General features: G+C 39.8%; 1 protein-coding gene across 7 annotated transcripts in view; it reads left to right on the forward strand.

The window, feature by feature from the left end:
• The window catches only part of TMEM169 (transmembrane protein 169), a 26644-nt gene extending 11593 nt beyond the window's left edge, over positions 1-15051 (forward strand). For 3 of the 7 annotated variants that reach the window (XM_008508920.2, XM_008508919.2, XM_070618236.1), the window contains 2 exons: positions 9854-10218; positions 12584-15051. In XM_008508920.2, the coding sequence (XP_008507142.1) occupies positions 9948-10218; positions 12584-13206 (894 nt within the window). In that variant the 5' untranslated portion in view covers positions 9854-9947 and the 3' untranslated portion in view covers positions 13207-15051. Of the gene's footprint in view, positions 1-9658; positions 10219-12583 lie in introns of all 7 variants that reach the window. The other 4 variants (XM_008508915.2, XM_008508914.2, XM_008508916.2 and 1 more) reach the window with 3 other exon arrangements.
• The last annotated feature ends 4936 nt before the right edge of the window (positions 15052-19987 follow it).

Genomic DNA, 19987 nt, shown 5'->3' on the forward strand with positions numbered 1-19987 from the left:
CATGGCACTGCTTGGCAAGCCGTGCTGTGGCAGGTGTCCTACATATAAAGTAGAGGAAGATGGGCACGGATGTTAGCTCAGGGCCAGTCTTCCTCAGCAAAAAGAGGAGGATTGCCAGCAGATGTTAGCTCAGGGTCAGGCTTCCTCAGCAAAAAAGAGGAGGACTGGCAGTAGTTAGCTTAGGGCTAATCTTCCTCAGAAAAATAAAAAGTCCAACCTCTGTTCCTCAAAGCTGTCTTGTCATATATCTGAGTCTGCATATTTCTCTCCAGTATGACTTTCCTGTCAAAGCCTTGGTAATATAACCGATGTTTCTAATTCTGTCCTGCTATAAGGAGAACAGATTCTTTTTGAACTTATGCAAATAACTGTATTTACATGAAAAGAATACTCACTAAGAGTTTTCAAATCCTGGAGGGATCAGGTAGGGGGAAAAAGTGTTTCAATTCTGCTTGCAAGGGTATAATTTTACCAAATGGCTATAAATCATAGTTCCCTTAAATCTAGGAAAACAAAACATTAAAAAAAAATCAGCAATATCTCAAACAAACAGTCATAAAACTTATAATCAACCTCATCAGTTCATTCAGTCCTGTGTAATCGATTCTTGATCTTAATATACTGTTAGAAGTTTTATGAGACCATCAGCCTCTCCACAAGAGTTGTGTAATTTCTTACCCAGCTCAGTTTTGTAACCTGAAAGTTTAGCAGAAACTTGCATTCTAGAGCAAGTGTCGGAGTGCTTTCCGTGAATCTCTCTGCAGGTGAAACATATTTGCAAAAGCAGAGTGAAACAACAACTATCTGCAAATGACAAAAGACCCAAAAAGGGAAATTGGCAAAGAAACTTGGCTATTTCTGTGACATACAACACTTCAAGATAATAACTAGAATTATGGCTGACAACCCAAACAGATCAGAATTTTAGGAATATTATATAATTTTAAAACATTTATGTAGATAACATTTATCCACATAATATCATAGGTCCTGTGGGAGATCAGAATTGGCCACCCCAAAATGTGTCCTTAGCCTTGATTATTTTAAGAATACAAGACTCTGAAAGAAACTTTGACCTTCACCCTAACTTTGGCCTAAAGGAATTTAAGATAGAAGGCCTATCCCAGGACAGACCATCACCATAGATAACTGAGTACTGGTAAACTGGGAAGGTCCTCGGTAAGCCCATTTTTTATCAAAAGATCTCTTTCAGGTCCCCTTGTCTATAGACAGCCCAGCAAACACTTGTTTAATAAACAGTTGCATTTCCATCTCCATGTAAATTGCATTCCTCCCCTTTGAAATCCCAAACCATTACCCCCAACATCCTCCTTTGTCTTTAGCTGAAAATGGTATTTAAGGTGGCAATTTTGGCCATTCTGAGAGTTACTCAGTTTTCCTGGGTTTCTCCCATGTATGCATATTATTAAACTTTATTTGATTTTCTCCTATTATTCTGTCTCATGTCAATTAAATTCTTAGACCAGCCAGAAGGACCTAGAGGGGAGAGGAATTGTCTTCCTCCCCTACAGTCTCTATGAAACAATGCTTAATTATCCATTTAACCAAAGTGACAACAGATGTTAAAGGCAAACAGTTAAAAAAAAAACCTCTTAATTATTTTAATAGATTTTAGCCTTTTAGAACATAGGAAATTATTTTGACAAAACATAGAATTTCTGTCTTTTAGGTAGATTTACTCAAAAGTAAAGAAAAACCTATTATAGTCTCTTTATCAAGAGCAGATTAAAAGTTCAAAAAAATTATTCTTTTAAAAGAGAGAAAACCAAATTCTAATTTTTGCACCAGCTTACTTTTGATATTAGTACATTGACTTAATTAAATTCGTTTCAATCTTAGCCAGTTTGACCATGTACAAAACTCTTTCCTCAGGGTTCCTCTTCCACACACGTTCTATAACTTTCTTTTTTACATTCAGAATTTGTCCCATTCTTCTTTCTTTCTTTCTAGTACTTTAGGACAAATTTATCTTTCTTAACAAAATCAACAAAAATATTTCTATTATTTACACCTTCTTTACTGAAAATATTCATCTTTCCTTGAATACAAAGATGCTTTCCTTATTAGTTTTTAGTAGGTTTAATTACACATATTAGAATTCTTAACCCTCACAGACCTTTATTTTTAGTGAAAACTAAAAAGTAAGCAATTATGAACTGTCTTTTACATTAACATTCTGTGACTTGGCAGATTTATAGATACTTTTCATAATTTCTAGAAATATGCTACTTCATAGTGCAATTTTAATAAAATATGACGTGTTTTCTAATAGACCCAAACATCTTTTTTTTTCTGTAACAATGATACCTAACCTCTTAATTCTAAAGTTCATGTTCCTGATGCACAGTAAGCCAAACACTGAGACAGTGGTGCTCAGAGATGGAGAAAGATTTATTTGAATTGGCCAAGATGAGAAGGAGCATGGGTTCTCTCAAATCCACCTTAACAAGAGAAGAGAGCAGGGTGTTTTATAGAGCTGAGGGGTGTGATGGGAGGAGTTTTGGCAAAACAAAGGAATAATCCATGTTTCTTTCACCCCCCATAAGTCCCTGGGCAATCTGACTTCTAGGTATCAGTGGCAGCTAGGGGCTGGTTATCTGGTGATCCTTGAAGGCATTCTCTTTCTTCTCTAAAATAAGCTCATAAATCCTTGTGACCCTTGAGTTATCCCTCAGGTTAAACAGGAAAACAGAAAATTGACAAGATTAACTTCTTTTCCTAACAAGGTCAAAAGGTAATCTTATTGAATGCTTACAGTAACTCTCAGGCAACCAGCTTTTCAGGTACCCAGCTTCAATAAGAAGACAAAAGTAGATAAACTTAGATGTGTGTAGCAATAATGTTTCAGTATCTCTTATTTGAAAATAACCTAGATATTCAATGAATTTTTTTTCCTGAGGAAGATGCACCCTGAGCTAACATCTGTGCCAGTCTTCCTCTATTTTTTAGTATGTGGGCTGCTAGCACACCATGGTTGCTACCAGAGCTGTGTAAGTCCATGGCTGGGAACTGAACATGAGCCACCAAAGTGAAGCACATTGAACTTAACCACGAGGCCACAGGGGCTAGCCCCTCAATGAAGTATTTGTATCATTTAATTTCACCTAGCTAAACGTCCAAGTTTCAAGTTCCAAAGAGATTTGGGAAGTTATTTTAAGTACACATGCCATAACACATAGTTATTGTTAAAAAGTTTGCCCAAAAACTTTTATCTTTTTCAGGTCTTTTAGTTGACTTGTTCCAATAATTATTTAGATTGCCTACAAAACTTCCTGAGACATTAGACAAAATTAGCTATCATTTTAAGTTATTATTATTATTATTTTTAAAAGATTTTATTTTACGGGGCTGGCCCCTAAGTTATTATTTTTGCTAACCAGTTTTATAAGAGATAACATGAGCTTAGTTGACTAATAAAGTCTACATGTCTACATCATATCTGATGTTAATAACTTTGAGGATGTGCCTTTTTCCATCAAACCAACAAACTTAAATAAGCTTTCATTTACCAAAGATTTATTTATATTTATCATATTAGCTTGAAAAATACTTGGGGGGGGTCGGCTGGCCCCGTGGCCGAGTGGTTAAGTTTGCGCACTCTGCTTCGGCAGCCCAGGGTTTTGCCAGTTCAAATCCTGGGCACGGACATGGCACATCGGACAAGCCATGCTGAAGTGGCATCCCACATGGCACAGCTAGAGGGACCCACAACTAAAAATATACAACTATGTACCAGGGGGCTTTGGGAGAAAAAGGAAAAAAATAAAATCTTTAAAAAATATATTTGGGTTAGTTTCTGTTACATTTAGGAGTAATTTATATAAGTACTTACTTTAAGCCAATTAAATAGAGCTCCTAATTTTGGCCATACCATCCCGGAAGTGGAAAAGTATCTCACATATACAACATATACATGTAGATATAGAAGAGCATGCAGGTAGACATAGACAGAGACCTTATAGCTTCTGTTAAATTTTTGCTATGAATCAGGTACAATACAAAACTCAGTATTTTATAAAATACTTGGCGCCAAATTCTGTTTTCGCAGCTGGAAAGTTTAAGTTATGTGCTTAAATGCCTAAGGTATTTTTAATCTTTTTTTCCTCTCTGAAGAGAAACATTTGCATTCTAAAGAATGGTTCTCAGGTCCTAGAGAAGATGGAAGCATAAAATCTACATTACAAAGGTACAGAGAAAGCATTCAAGTTTTCTTCAAGATGGAGTTTCTGGGGCACATGTGCCTTATCAGTCTTTAAAGTCCCACCATGAATGAGCATGTTGAGAGGAACACAGGAGGCTTTGGGGTTTGCAAAAGGACAAGTGAACTTTGAACCAATTTATAGAGCCACAACTCTGACCCTGCTGGGATTTGCAAAGCAAAGGTGGTTGTTTCCAGTTCCCCAAAGAACTGGGTTGCAGTCTGAATCATAAAAGAGGTTGACCCACCCTGTCAGCTACATTTTCCTAATTGCTTCTTTATATCAAGGAGATTTTAACTGAAGAGGTGAATCAAAAGATTTTTATGTTCTAAAACTTCAGGACAATGTATCACACCTTTAAAAAGTCTGCACAAGGTGTTTAATAAAGGCCCTCTTTCCAAGTGCATAATTGAACGCTAGAGCGTTTTACTGTGGGCGGTGGGGAGCTTTTATTGTCTTGAGTTTTTGGCACCTGATATTAGTCTCTAGTTTTTATCTCATACCGTGTGGGCTCAGGCAAACCTACTGACTTCCTTTTAGTATGCTTAATTAACATTGTCTGAAGATCAGATTTACATGCTGTCTTACAGTTAGGCAGGAGAAACATCCCTCAGTGAGAGACAATGGCTATCCCCACAATACAGTCTATAATGCAATCGGGCAAGAGAGATGCAGTTGCTTCACATAAAGCCTGTAAATATATCAATTTTTCTACAAAATTTCAGCTGAATTCCATCTACTCTTATACCTTTAATCATAGCTTCCATTTGGACTTCATCAACAGGTCTTGGTCTTGTAATACTGGGTGGGGAAGCATTCCAAGCCCCACGTAACTATCCATTTTCAAAACACACTCAGGCAAAGTTGATATAACCTCTTTATATAAAATTAGCTCAAACATTCTAGCCTTCGTAATCTTATCAACACTTACACTTTTACATTTTCTCAATTTAATTGTAGCCTGTGTCAGGGTCTTAAGGCTAGTCTTTTTCTTTTTTTTTTTGTATTTCCTTTTAATTTGATCTTTCATAGGTACCAATAAAACAATTATGACGGAGCTTTCAAAAAAATTTTCCAATTTAGAATTTTTTCCAATTTAAATGATCTATCATCTGCCCACATTGATCAGTAGGATCTTAATAGTGACTCAAACTGATACAGGCTTAACACAAGTTGACATAAGGGAAGACATATTGTAGAAAAGAAACCATATTGTAACTTTGAATGATCTCTGAGTAACTAACCAAGACATGCTCTGTAGATTTTATGGCCCCTCCTAGCTGCTATAAGTTGATAAGTTTGTTCTTCTGAGCTCCTTAGGAATGTGATGACCCCAGGCAGAGAGCCTGTGCTGATAGCCATCGTCAATGACAACTGAAAGATCAGGATATAGGCCGCTGCTCCTGTCTCTGATGCACATCCAGTAAAACAAAAGACTATCAGGAACTAACTCTAGATGTCTGCCTTACCCGGAGACCAGCCCCCTATATAACTGGCCTGTAGTCTTTGTTCTATAAGATGATTCTTTCAGACATTAGTCAGCTATCTTCTCCCTTGCTGGCAAGCTGTAATAAAGCCCTTTCTCTCCTACCACCTTGCCTCTCCACTATTGGCATGTCTTGCAGTAGGCAGACGACCCCCTTTAGGTAGTAACAAAACCAATAAGACTTTTGCAGCTTAACCATGGAGTGAGAAGCATCCCCAAAAGAAAGTGCAAAAGAAGCAGGCCTCACAAGATCCAGAAAGTTCACTCCCAAAAATAGACTAAGAAAGCAAAGGCCTGCATTGCACAGGCAGAGAGCACTAACAAGCACTGAAGATTGAGATGACAAAGGCCTCTGTGCACTAGGACCCCTTATGATAAACTCCCCTGAGAGCTGATAACAGCCAGACAAAGAGAATGCATCTTAGAACCCCAGTCTAATTGATTGGCCACCAAGATTCACACCAGTACATGCAGCCTCTTGATGGTGGACACCAGAAAGGTCACAAAGCCAAGCTCTCAAGACATAGAACAAGACAGAAGAAAAAACTTTATCTTATATGCACGTTAACAGCTTTAGCTAAGACGTGGGTCTCTTGGAGTCAAACTTATGCCCACCAATTTTGAGATCTTTTTGGCTTCCAAGAGGCCCATTAGCAATAGCTTTCACCTTATGTGCATACTTAACCTACAGCAAAGTTTACCGAGGGCCTGCCCAGACAACAAGCTATGGAAATATCAGGGTCTTGCCCTACAGTTTTTTCCTTTTTATGACAAGTGACACAAAAGACAGAGACAAGGAAAAATAATGACCATCTCTGGGAGGAGAAGGGTCAATAAACCAATGTGTAGTCAAACGAAAATTCTCGGAGTCGCTGAATGATCCATCATCTGGTCATTTTCTCCAAAGTTTAAAGAATACTGTGTCCATACAGTGTTATAAAAGAATATCACCTTTTCCTGTTTCATGCACTCATAGCTAAAAGTCACCCAGTTTGGGAGAATGCAGCCTAAAGGGCCATAGGTAGGGATCAAATTAGGGTTTCCCATTGTTTCAGAATTTAGACACAGCCAGTCAAAAGTGTATTTGTGCTGCAGCTAGAACTGGACCTCAAAAAGTGAAGGAATCCTGGAAACCAAGACCCTCGCAACAAAGGCCAAACCAAGGCTTCCTTTTCAGAAGTCAACCAGAAGGAAGAAGAAATAAGAATCTGGTTACTTGTACTGAAGTTATTCACCAGAAAGATGTCTTCCAAACCTAGAAACTATTTCTTTATTGAAAAGTGAAGTTATGCACTGGAGTTGGCAGCACCAAGTCAGGAAAAAATCCTAGAATGGTCCCTGGGACGAGTGGTCTTGGACAGCTGCTAGACTCATCCACATGTTCTCCAAACTGGCAAAGGGCCAACAGACTGCAGGCAAAAGCGTCCATCTGGACTTTCCTCCTGGCTGGCTTGCCAAATTGTTACCAAACCATGTTCATTTTTCCCACTGTGCAACTATGCCAATTACCAAGATGACAAGTTTGCAAAGAGAAAGGATTTAATCACAAGGCAGCCAAGTGAGGAGGCAGGAGAGTCAATCTCAGATCTGCCTCCTCAAAAGTGGGGACTTAGGGATATTTATGGGATAAGCGGGCAAGGTGGCCTGAAGTGTGGGGATAGATGATTGGAGGTATGGTGAAGTGAGATAATTGATGATCTGTGCAAGCATAGTCAAGCATCATGCCTCTTCATAGGACACATGTTCACAAAACGGCAGCGTTCCCATGATCTGAGGCTCCAGTTTTTTCCTCCTTGATGTCAAAAAGGTCATTTGTCGAGTATTTGTGCTGGCCCAGTTGATGGGTTGGTGGTGTCAACTGGCCTAAACTGGACAAGGGGTCAACTCTCAGTTCCTGAAATTCTCAATGAATTAATGGATCTAGCCAGTGGTCATCAATGGCTACTAATTTCACAGAAAGTCAAATTACTGTTAGGTGCCTTCTGAAGCATCTATAACATTGTCTTGCTGGAACAACCAGCCAACCAAAAAAATTCCAACTTGAATCTGATCAAGCCTCTCTTGGCCTGAAATATATGATTCAGAGGAACACACTGTGGGAAGGGCAATCAGCAAAATCAAGGCTATGAGAATCTGCAAGATAAATGGCCTCCTTTATTTAACAAATCAATTGCAAGAAGAAAAATTGGAGGGCGAACATATAGACCTGCGCTGTCCAATACAGTAGCCAGTAACCACATGTAGCTATTTAAATTTAGATTGGTTAGAATTCAATAAAATTAAAAATGCATTTCCTCTGTTGCATTGGCCTCATCTCAGATGCAGTGGCAGAAAGCTCTATTGGACAGCACTACTGTGGACAAAGAGCTGTACCATCTGTTTTCATTGCATAGACCTTATTTGGATCCTCATTTAAGAAAATAGACTTTAAAATGTTGAACAGATAGAGAGTTTGAAGGGACTGGGTATTTGATGATATTAAAGAATGGTCAGGGCCAGCCCGGTGGCCAAGTGATTAAGTTCGTGTGCTCTGCTTTGGCGGCCCAGGGTTTCGCTGGTTTGGATCTTGGGCACAGACATTGCACCACTCATCAGGCCATGCTGAGGTGACATCCCACGTAGCACAACCGGAAGGACCTACAACTAGAATACACAACCATGTACTGTGGGGCTTTGGAGAGAAGAAGAAGAAAAAAAAAACGATTGGCAACAGATCTTAGCTCAGGGCCAATCTTTAAAAAAAAAAGAATGGTTAAAAAAATTTAGGTGTGATAATGATATCATGATTTTGTTTTTTAAAAAAGAGAGTCCTTACAGGTAAGAGGTGCATACTGAAATATTACAGATGAAATGAAATGCTGTCTTAGATTTGCTTTTAAATACATTGGCTATGACTATTTTGATTGCTGTTGAAACTGGGTGATAGATACCATGAAGCTTCATTAAAACTATTCTCTTTGCTTTTGTATAGGTTTGCCGCTTTTCATAATAAAAAGGTTCCCATTTACATATGTTCAAAACTTTACATAATAATACTTTTTTTAAAAGAAGCGTATGAGCTGCTAGCTGCCTAAATATGACTAGCTGGATCTTTGCTATTTTGCATCTCTTTAGTAGCAGCATTCAAAGCATTTCTCTCTTCTGAATGGCCCAATACACCAAGAACACAGGCCAATCAGTGTCCTCTTTAAAAAATGTTATATAGACTCTCTTCTCTCCCCACTTCTCTTTACCTGGAGAACAAAAAGAGGAGAGTGTTAAGAATTGAAAAGTGTGGGCCGGCCCAGTGGTGCAGTGGTTAAGTTCACACTTTCTGCTTCTCAGCGGCCCGGGGTTCACCGGTTCGGATCCCGGGTGTGGACATGGCACCACTTGGCAAAAGCCATGCTGTGATAGGCATCCCCTGTATAAAGTAGAGGAAGATGGGGATGGATGTTAGCTCAGGGCCAGTCTTCCTCAGCAAAAAGAGGAGGATTGGCAGTAGTTAGCTCAGGACTAATCTTCCTCAAAAAAAAAAAAAAAAGAATTGAAAAGTGTGCATCCTTTCCCCTTGTCTCCCTGCATGTGATAAGACAGATCCTAGGAACTTTTTGGGAGCTTGGGCCAACAAGAAGCCAGAAGACAGGTGTCCTTTATAGAATACTAGGGTAGGTGTGGTTGGTGAAGTTGTGCCATGTTTGGGTGGCTTACTCAAAGTTGCACTCATCCATTTGAGTACAGTTGTAACGTGTGACTTGGTAGCCAGAAGCCTGGAGTACCGGTCCCAGCCATCTGAATCTCCATCTATGGTGGGAGTAAGAATTGTTCTTAACTCCCATTTGTCTGTAAGACTTCTTCACCCAACTTTCTTACATTTGGCATCCCCCAGCTAGACTGATGGGTTTTCATAATATCATATGCTTGTGTAAATGACAAAAATATTATTGCAACACAAATAATATTTTATTCACAGCCATCCATTCTTGTTAAAGTATTTCCACAGCCCTCCCGAAATAAAGTTTTATGAAAACTACAGGGAGGAGAAGGCTTCTAACAAGTTGAGGATCGTTTCCCAAACCCCTTTCCATCTCAGCTGATTTGCTCCCTGTTGCTGGCTTTGCCTTCCTATCTTTCATGTGGAACTCATCACTGGGATGTCTTTGCGTAGCCCCGTCCAGGAAGAAGCTCTGTGATGTGCAGATCGTGAGTTTGCTCAAGCAAACCACAGTTTTCACAAGGAATAATTAGACACGAGGACTAAGATGGAAGAGCCAGCACCAATGGAAGACCAGGGCCAGCTCCCAAGCCCCCACCAGGGCTCTCTGAGGAAGGCTGTGGCTGCTGCCCTGGCCCTGGATGGGGAATCCACGATGGGTCGCAGGAAAAAGAAGAAGAAAGAGTCTCGCCCAGAATCTATCATCATCTACCGGTCAGAGAATGAGAAACTGGATGAAGAACCTGAGGAATCAGAAGGTGGAGACCAGCCCAAAGAGGAGGAGGGAGACGATTTCCTAAACTATCCTGCAGACGATGGTAAGTCTTTCTGGGGCGACTTGCTTAAAGCCATGGGAAGGAAACCAAATGAGGATCCTCCAGAAGACAGACAGGCCTTTACCCACTGACCTATTTTTTCTTTTTGATCCATTTCTTCACACAATGTTGCAGTTTTCACTCAATAAATTGACAATATTTATTAAGCATTTATGATGTTCTCTTCTAGATGATATGGAGGAGATCTCTGCCCTTTTGGAACTCCTAGTGTAACGGAAGAGACCAATTTATAAAAAAAATTAGTAATACAAGCAGGCTCTGCTAATTACTTAATATTTGTAAAATGAAGAAACAATAGTTGACTTTCACAACAATCAGGAAAATGCAAAATATAACAAGTTGTAGTACTCATTCACATATAGGATGGCCAAAAACTGGGTAAAATATGACAACATCAAAACATCAATGTGAGGAGATAAACTTACTCTCGTACACCTCAAATGGAAGTGGAGTCTGCTTTAATGACTTTGTAGAGAAATTTGTAAATATATGTTAAATTCAAAATTCAAAACATGCATACCCTATGTCCCAGAAATCCTCAGTATCTGCCCCATGAAACTTATGCCCATGTGCACAAGGAGGCATGTGTCAGAAAGTTTGTTGCTGCTGCTGAAACTTAAGTGGCACTGGGAAGCAATAGGTGGATGACGTAGATCTATTTGTGTAGATCTGTAGATCCCTAAGACATACACCCACAGTGAACAAGACAATTACCGTCCCAGCTCTCATGACGTTTGCCTTCTAATCAGGGCAAGACAGACAATGAACAAGCCAGCACATAAAAGATAATTTCAGGTAGTGGCACGAGTTCTGAAGACAATAACCACCAGGGATGGGAAGATGATAACTGGAGGAGGGTGGTGGGGGAGAGATCACCTGGTCGGGCAAGGCATCTCTGAAAAAGCAACAGTTGAGCTGATCAGAATGCTAGGAAGGAGCCAGCCCTGAAAAGATCTCAGGCAGAGCTTTTTAAGAAGGAGGAGCAGCAAGGGCAAAGACCCTAAGGTGGAAGCACCATTGCTCATTCCTGGAATGGAGTTGTTTCTGTGTAGGGAGTGTAGAGAACAAAGGAGAGGATGGTGGGAGGAGGTCAGAAAGGTAAGCGGGGCTAGATCATGTTGGCCTTGCAGGTCATAGTGAAGAGTTTGGAATTTGTTATAAGTGCAAGAGGAAGTCAACGGAGGACTTTTAAGCAAAGGAGAGACATCATCTCATTTATATTTTTAAACACTCTTGCTTCTCTATAAAGAATGGCTTACAAGGGGTAAGAGTGGAAGCTGATGGGAAGCCGTTGTCTCACTGCAGCCACACTAGCACTAAGGTGGAAGCCTCGACCAGGGTGACAGCAGGAGAGAGAACTAAAGGAGAGAGGCTGATCATAATGCAATTTGGAACTTGCTGCTGCATAGGAGGCAGGGCGTAGGGGAAAGAGAGGAGTCAACAATGACTCCTGGGGTTTTGACAAGAACAATAGAGCAGCTAGATCGCAGTATCACTTACTGAGATGAGGGAGACTATGAAACCAGGAGGTTTGGGGGGAACAGTCTAACTCTTCCATCTGGGCAATCAGAGTCCCTGTCAATATCCTGGGCCCTACTCGTTAGCTCACTCTATTTTATCCCTCTTCCAGACATGGGGCAAGGAGTCCAACAGGGCCTACAAGACATGCCGATCTAAAGCCTCTGCTCTCCCACCTCCTCCACTTATAGACTGCCTTTCACATGCAAGGACCATGGACTTCCCCGTTCAGTATCTCCAACCTCACTTCCAGGGTGGTGGAGGGCTAGTTGGTAGTTGTTGGTGGTGGGTGTGTGTGTGCAGAGCTTGGATATGAGGGCTGGGATGTCCACAGGCATGTGAGGAGGCCCCCTCTCAGGGAAGCATAGAGAAAGGAATGAGGAGGAAAGGGGGTAGGCTGCCCACAGTATAACACACACATAGTACAATCTTCACCCACAGGAGTAGATACTCATAAATAATATTTTCATAGCTCTTATAAACCAGAAATAAGATCATTACAAAGTGAGGTAGTAAAGTTCCTTACATCCCTCAATATCACAGAGATTGTGAGAAGATTGAGGCCCAAAAAGGGAAGAAAGAACAGGAAAAACAAGTTTAACCTGCTTCACAATTTTATCAGTGTAGACTGAGTTCACTGTGGGAATAAATAATACCTGGGGTCACCCTCCTGATGGAGCCCCATTCAGTCCATCACTGAATCGCTGACTCCAGGACCGTGCCAGATGCTGTAAAAGTGGACACTCGTACTCAGCCCCAGCCTCAGGACAACACTGTGATGAAATGTCCACTCTTCTGATCTTGACTTTTACCTCCTTATTCCCTACAGGTATGTGGAATATGCCTTTGGACAGCCGCTATGTCACATTAACTGGGACCATCACACGAGGGAAGAAAAAGGGTCAGATGGTGGACATCCATGTCACATTGACAGAGAAGGAGCTGCAGGAATTGACCAAGCCTAAAGAGTCATCAAGGGAAACAACACCTGAAGGCAGAAAAGCCTGTCAGATGGCAGCAGACCGTGGACCCCACGTGGTCCTCTGGACGCTGGTGTGCCTGCCTGTGGTTTTCATCCTCTCTTTCGTTGTCTCTTTTTACTATGGCACTATCACCTGGTATAACATTTTCCTTGTGTACAACGAGGAGAGGACCTTCTGGCACAAGATCTCATGTTGCCCCTGCCTCATTCTGTTCTATCCAGTGCTCATCATGGCCATGGCCTCTTCCCTGGGCCTCTATGCTGCTGTGGTCCAGCTCTCTTGGTCCTGGGGGGCATGGTGGCAAGCTGCCCGGGACATGGAGAAAGGCTTCTGTGGCTGGCTCTGCAGCAAGCTGGGTCTGGAAGACTGTTCTCCCTACAGCATTGTGGAGCTGCTTGAGTCTGACAATATCTCAAGCAATCTCTCCAACAAGGACCCCACCCAGGAAGTAGAAACTTCTACTGTCTAAACTCCCAACAACTTACTTCCTTCTCTGGTCCCAGTAGCCTGTATATCATCTTCCAGTTCCAGAAGATTCTGTCTTTAAATTATCCCCTTCCCCTCACAGTTCATCTGGAAAATTCTAGCCCATGCTGATCTGTCCTACCATCTTGATGGTTCTGGGAGGGCAGGGAACAGAAAAGCAATTTGTGCCAAAGCAGTCCATCCAGTGGACAAACCCTTCTTCATTCCCTGACCTAAAATGACCATTTATCTGAGATAGGGAGCTCAGTTGTGTATCAGTTCAGGAACTTGAAGGTGTTATGGGTGCCTGGAACCCAGGACACTAAATGTGACCGGGAGAATCAGGAGGCTCTGGGGAGACAGTCCACAAGTGAGAGAACAGATAGGGATGGAGTGAAACATTCAGGAAGCAGGGCTACCACAGTGTAGCAGAATGTAAAGATTTGTGCGTATCACTTAGATTTTGATTTAGCGTATAATTAAAATCCTAAAATATCAGTGGTTTAAACAAGAAATATTCTCTTTTTAGTATACAAGTCTGGAGGCAGACCCTCAGGGGACCCGATGAAGTCATCGGGGTCCTAGACTTCCTTTATTCCCCTACCATTAGTAGGATGTGGCCCTCATCACCCTTGTCCTCAACACCCTGGTGCTGGCTGCATCTCCAGCCATCACATCCATGCTTCTGGCAGAATAGAGGAAGGGGCAAAGAAGAGCGCACCCTCCTCGTTTCAGGAGACTTCCAGAAGTCTCACCCAACACTTCTTATATCTCATTGTCCAGACCTTAGTCACATGACCTCACAATCAAAAGAGGCTGGGAAATGTTTTTTGGCTGGGCAGCTATATTCTAGGCTAAATATTGGGGTTATGCTATTTTAAGAGAAAAGGGAAGAATGGCTATTTTGGTAGGCAAGGAAGAATCTCCACCTCACAGTATTTAAATACATTCAGGTCCCAAACTGCTAATATAGTTTTGTTTATTTATTTAGGCCTGAATCTTACATAGAGAAATTATACATAGATACTGGCCACACATACTATGTATATGCTGTATATAGATATTAGCAACTCATGTACTTTGCAACCAAATGTCCGTAACGTCATGCAGTTTCAGGATTTTTAGAAAGGCAGAGTGAAGGGTTGAGTACAATTATATAATAGTAGTTTAACTGTTTTCCTGGGAGTGAAGGGGGGACTAGGTGGTGATATTTAATCTAATCTACAGATTAAACACTGAACTGCATTTGTCAAGCTCCCCTCCCACCGGGGATCAGTAGCCCTAAGCATGAAGGAGACAGAGTCATCTTTCTGTTGTTTGGCAAAATCTCACTCAGAGCCTTACTCACTCGGACCTTTCTGGAGTTTAACGAACAAATACCATCTTTGCTGTTCTGAGAAGCATGTGTCTTCCTGGCCACTAGGGGGTGTAAACCAGATGAATTCAGACGATTAATAGATTCTGAACTTTTTAAAAAAATTTGTTCCTGAGGGTGTCTTCCTAATTTCAAAAAAAATTGAATCCTAAGAGGTCAGGAGGCTTGGGTCCTTACAAGAATAGCTTGCGCCCATTTCTTCTTCACATCTTAGGAAGAAGCTGTTGAAAGAACTGTTGTGAATCAAACCAAATGGGTGAGGCATGCTCTCCCACAGAAGGCCAAGGACATTTGCTTAGTGTATGGTGCTGAACACCACCTTCAGAGGAACTCCCCCTCTTTTTTTAAATAACTATTATTAGTTTGACAAAAAAACAACTCTGCCCAGCATTTTTGAAGATAACCTTGGTGCTCTCTGGTGCTTTTGCAGAGACATAAACAAAGACAAAGAAAATAAAAATAAACTCTGATTAACATTTGCTCACTTTTTCTTTGAGTTTCTCTAAAAGTGCTTTGAATTCTACAGTTTGCAGAGAAAGAGTGAGAGTGGTAGCTGTCCCATATATGTATAATCATCTTAATATGGATATTTATATCTTGATTCTTTCCATATACCACTAATTTATGGGGATTCCATTTAGGTGGACTGTTTCCACAGATCACATATTTACCTAAGACTCCACTGGGAAGTTGCAACCACATTTGTCACACTTTTCTGGAGTTAGGCAAACCAATGGCCAAGGCCCAAAATAGTCATGATTAAGACAAGGGTAAGGTGGTCACGGGACAATGGATGAGGGTGGGGTGAGGGTGAGGCCCAAGGAATACCCAGATGAAGCTGACATGGCCCTCATGTTAGTTGGACTCACCACCTAGTGGGAGAAATAGTCTTGTAAACTAAAATCATGTTAAAAGGGCTCTAATGGAGGTATGTGAAAGCTTAGACTAGAGGGAGGAAAACTGAACCAAACAGAACTAAAGCAATCTCATCTTCGCTCTCAGCAAACACCTAGAGAACCTTAGAGTAGAACTTGGAGAGTTAAATACCATACTTGAACCTCCTGTTAGCCCCCAGTTTCCTGATCTTCATGGTGGATTTCAAGGAGGAAGACTTTTTTCTAATTACTTTGCAGCCATAATATGCTGAGGTAGATAAACCATGTCTGATCTGGTGTGATGACAGTGATGTTAAGGCATCTCATCTATCAACATTAGGAAGCACCCTTCATTTCAGTTCAAGTCCAAGAGGAATAAAACCCCTGTTCTCCAAGATTTACAATAAAACAAGATTCTAAATCTTAAAGTTTCATCGTACCATTTTGGGATGGACACCCAGGGCTTAAGTTTTAGAGAGTTGCAAAAGACTAATGGCCAACATCAAAAGTTTTCTCTTCCTCAGGGGCAGTATATAATGATAAAAGGGACACTCCACCAAGAAGACATAAACTTATAAATATATATGCACCCAACACAGGAGCACCAAAGTACATAAAGTAACTATTAACAAACCTAAAAGGAGATATTAACAACAATACAATAATAGTAGGTGACCTTAACACTCCACTTACACCAATGGATAGATCATCCAGACAGAAAGTCAACAAGGAAAGACTGGATTTAAATGAAAAACTAGACCTGATGGACTTAATGGATACATCTAGAACACTCCATTCAAAAACAGCAGACTATATATTCTTCTCAAGTGCATATGGAACATTCTCAAGGATACACCATATGCTGGGAAACAAGGCAAGCATCAATAAATTTAAAAATATTGAAATCCTCTCAACCATCTTTTCTGACCATAATGCCATGAAACTAGAAATCAACTACAAGGAAAAAGCTGGGAAAGTGACAAATACGTGTAGATCAAACAACATGCTATTGAACAACACATGGATCACTGAAGAAATTGAAGGACAAATCAAAAAATATCTGGAGACAAATGAAAAGGAAAATTCACCACACCAACTCATATGGGATGCAGCAAAAGTGGTCCTAACAGGGAAATTCATAGCTATACAGGCCCACATTAACTAACAAGAAAAATCTCAAATAAGCAATCTTAAACTACACCTAACAGAATTAGAAAAAGAAGAACAAACAAAGCCCAAAGTCAGCAGAAGCAGGGGAATAATAAAAATTAGAGCAGAAATAAATGAAATTGAAACAAAAAAATAGAAGAAAGTATCAATGAAACTAAGAGCTTGTTCTTTGAGAATATAAACAAAATGGGCAAACCCTTAGCCAGACTCACTAAGAAGAAAAAACAGGTTCAAATAGATAAAATTAGAAATGAAAGAGGAGAAATTACAATAGATACCACAGAAATACAAAGGATTATAAGAGAATACTATGAATAACTATATGCCAACAAATTGGACAATCTAGAAGAAATGGATAAATTCTTAGACTCATACAATCTCCCAAAACTGAATCAAGAAGAAACAGAACATCTGAATAGACCAAACACAAGCAAAGAGATTGAAACAGCAATCAAAAACCTTCCAAAAAATAAAAGTCCAGGACCAGATGGCTTCTCCAGAGAATTATACCGAACATTCAAAGATTTCATACCTATCCTTCTCAAACTATTCCAAAAATTTGAAGAAGATGGAATACTTCCTAACACATTCTATGAGGCTAACATCTCCCTGATACCAAAGCCAGACAAGGATAACACAAAGAAGGAAAATTATAGGCCAATATCACTGATGAAAATAGATGCAAAAATCTACAACAAAATATTGGCAAACTGCATATAGCAATACATTAAAAAGATCATACATCATGATCAAGTGGGATTTATACCAGGGACACAGGGATTGTTCCACATCTGCAAATCAATCAATGTAATATACCACATTAACAAAATGAGGAATAAAAACAACATGATCATCTCAATAGATGCAGAGAAAGCATTTGACAAGATCCAACATCCATTTATGATAAAAACTCTCAATAAGATAGGTATAGAAGGAAAATACCTCAACATAACAAAGGCCACATATATGACAACCCACAGCCAACATCATACAATGGGGAAATCTGAAAAGTGAAAGCCATCCCTCTGAGAACAGGAATAAGACAAGGGTGCCCGCTCTCACCACTCTTATTCAACATAGTACTGGAGGTTTTGGCTAGAGCAATTAGGCAAGAAAAAGAAATAAAAGGAATCCAAATAGGCAATGAAGACGTGAAACTCTCACTGTTTGCAGATGACATGATCTTATATATAGAAAATCCTAAAGAATCCATTGGAACACTAATAGAAATAATCAGCAACTACAGCAAAGTTGCAGAGTACAAAATCAACTTACAAAAATCAGTTGCATTTCTATACTCTAATAACGAACTAACAGAAACAGAACTCAAGAATACAATCCCACTTACAATCACGACAAAAAGAAGAAAATCTAGGAATAAATTTAACCAAGGAGGTGAAAGACCTATACAATGAAAACTATAAGACATTATTGAAAGAAATCGATGATGACATAAAGAAATGAAAAGATATTCCATGCACATGGATTGGAAGAATAAATATAGTTAAAATGTCCATACCACCTAAAGCAATCTACAGATTCAATGCAATCCCAATCCGAATCCCAATGACATTCTTCACGGAATAGAACAAAGAATCCTAAAATTCATATGGGTCAACAAAAGACCCAGAATAGCTAAAGCAAGTCTGAGAAACAAGAACAAAGCTGGAGGCATCACAATCCCTGACTTCAAAATATGCTACAAAGCTATAGTAATCAAAACAGCATGATACTGGTACAAAAACAGATGCACAGATCAATGGAACAGAATTGAAAGCCCAGAAATAAAACCACACATCTATGGACAGCTAATCTTCGACAAAGGAGCTAAGAACATACAATGGAGAAAGGAAAGTCTCTTCAATAAATGGTGTTGGGAAAACTGGACAGCCACATGGAAACGAATGAAAGTAGACAATTATCTCTCGCCATGTACAAAAATAAACTCAAAATGGATCAAAGACTTGAAGGTAAGACGTGAAACTATAAAACTCCTTGAAGAAAATATAGGCAGTACACTCTTTGACATCAGTCCTAGAAGGATCTTTTGGAATACCATATCTACTTGGACAAGGGAAACAAAAGAAAAAATAAACAAGTGGGACTTCATCAGATTAAAGAGCTTCTGCAAGTCAAAGGAAACCAGGAACAAAAAGAAAAGACAACCCACTAACTGGGAGAAAATATTTGCAAATCATATATCCGACAAGGGGTTCATCTCCAAAATATATAAAGAAGTCACACCACTCAACAACAAAAAAACAAACGAACTGATCAAAAAGTGGGCAGAGGATAAGAACAGACGTTTTTCTAAAGCAGATATACAGATGGCCGACAGGCACATGAAAAGATGTTCAACATCACTAATCATCAGGGAAATGCAAATCAAAACTATACTAAGACACCACCTTACACCCGTTAGAATGGCTATAATCACCAAGACAAAAAATAATAAATATTGGAAAGGGTGTGGAGAAAAGGGAATCCTCATATGCTGCTGGTGGGAATGCAAACTGGTGTAGCCTCTATGGAAAACGGTATGAAAATTTCTCAAAAAATTAAAAATAGAAATACCATATGATCCAGCTATCCCACTACTGGGTATTTATCCAAAGAACTTGAAATCAACAATTCAAAGAGACTTATGCACCCCTGTGTTCATTGCAGTGTTATTCACAAAAAGCAAGACATGGAAGCAACACAAGCATCCATGGACTGATGATTGGATAAAGAAGATGTGTGTATATATATACAATGGCATACTACTCAGCCATAAAAAAAGACCAAATTGTCCCATTTGCAACAACATGGATGGACCTTGAGGGTATTATGTTAAGTGAAATAAGTGAGACAGAGAAAGACAAACACCATATGATTTCACTTATATGTGGAAGATAAACTAACACGTGGACAAAGAGAATAGGTTAGTGGTTACCAGAGGGGAAGAGGGTTGAGGGGTGGGCACAAGGGATGATGGGGCACATATATATGGCAACTGATAAAAAATAATGTACAACTGAAATTTCACAATGTTATAAACTATTATGACCTCAATCAAATTTTTTCAAAATGTTTTCTCTTCCTCAATTAATTTAATTATTCACATAGGCCTTTTACATGGATTTTTTATGGTATTTTTCAAAAGTACATAGAGAACTCACATCTTTCTGAGATATAAACCTTTACCGTTAAGATTTTTAACGAATTTTCAAAAATGCCCATATAACCATTATTATAGCTCTCTGTCAGAGCACAAAGCCTGCGCATTTTTATTGTGTATAATGCCCACAGATTCATCACTTTCTTGTTCACTCTCAGAGTGATTTCAAACTCAAACACATTCTCACAACTTAAATTGTAATTTC

The sequence above is a fragment of the Equus przewalskii genome, chromosome 5, assembly GCF_037783145.1.
Source record: "Equus przewalskii isolate Varuska chromosome 5, EquPr2, whole genome shotgun sequence".
In the NCBI taxonomy this organism is placed as follows: domain Eukaryota; kingdom Metazoa; phylum Chordata; class Mammalia; order Perissodactyla; family Equidae; genus Equus; species Equus przewalskii.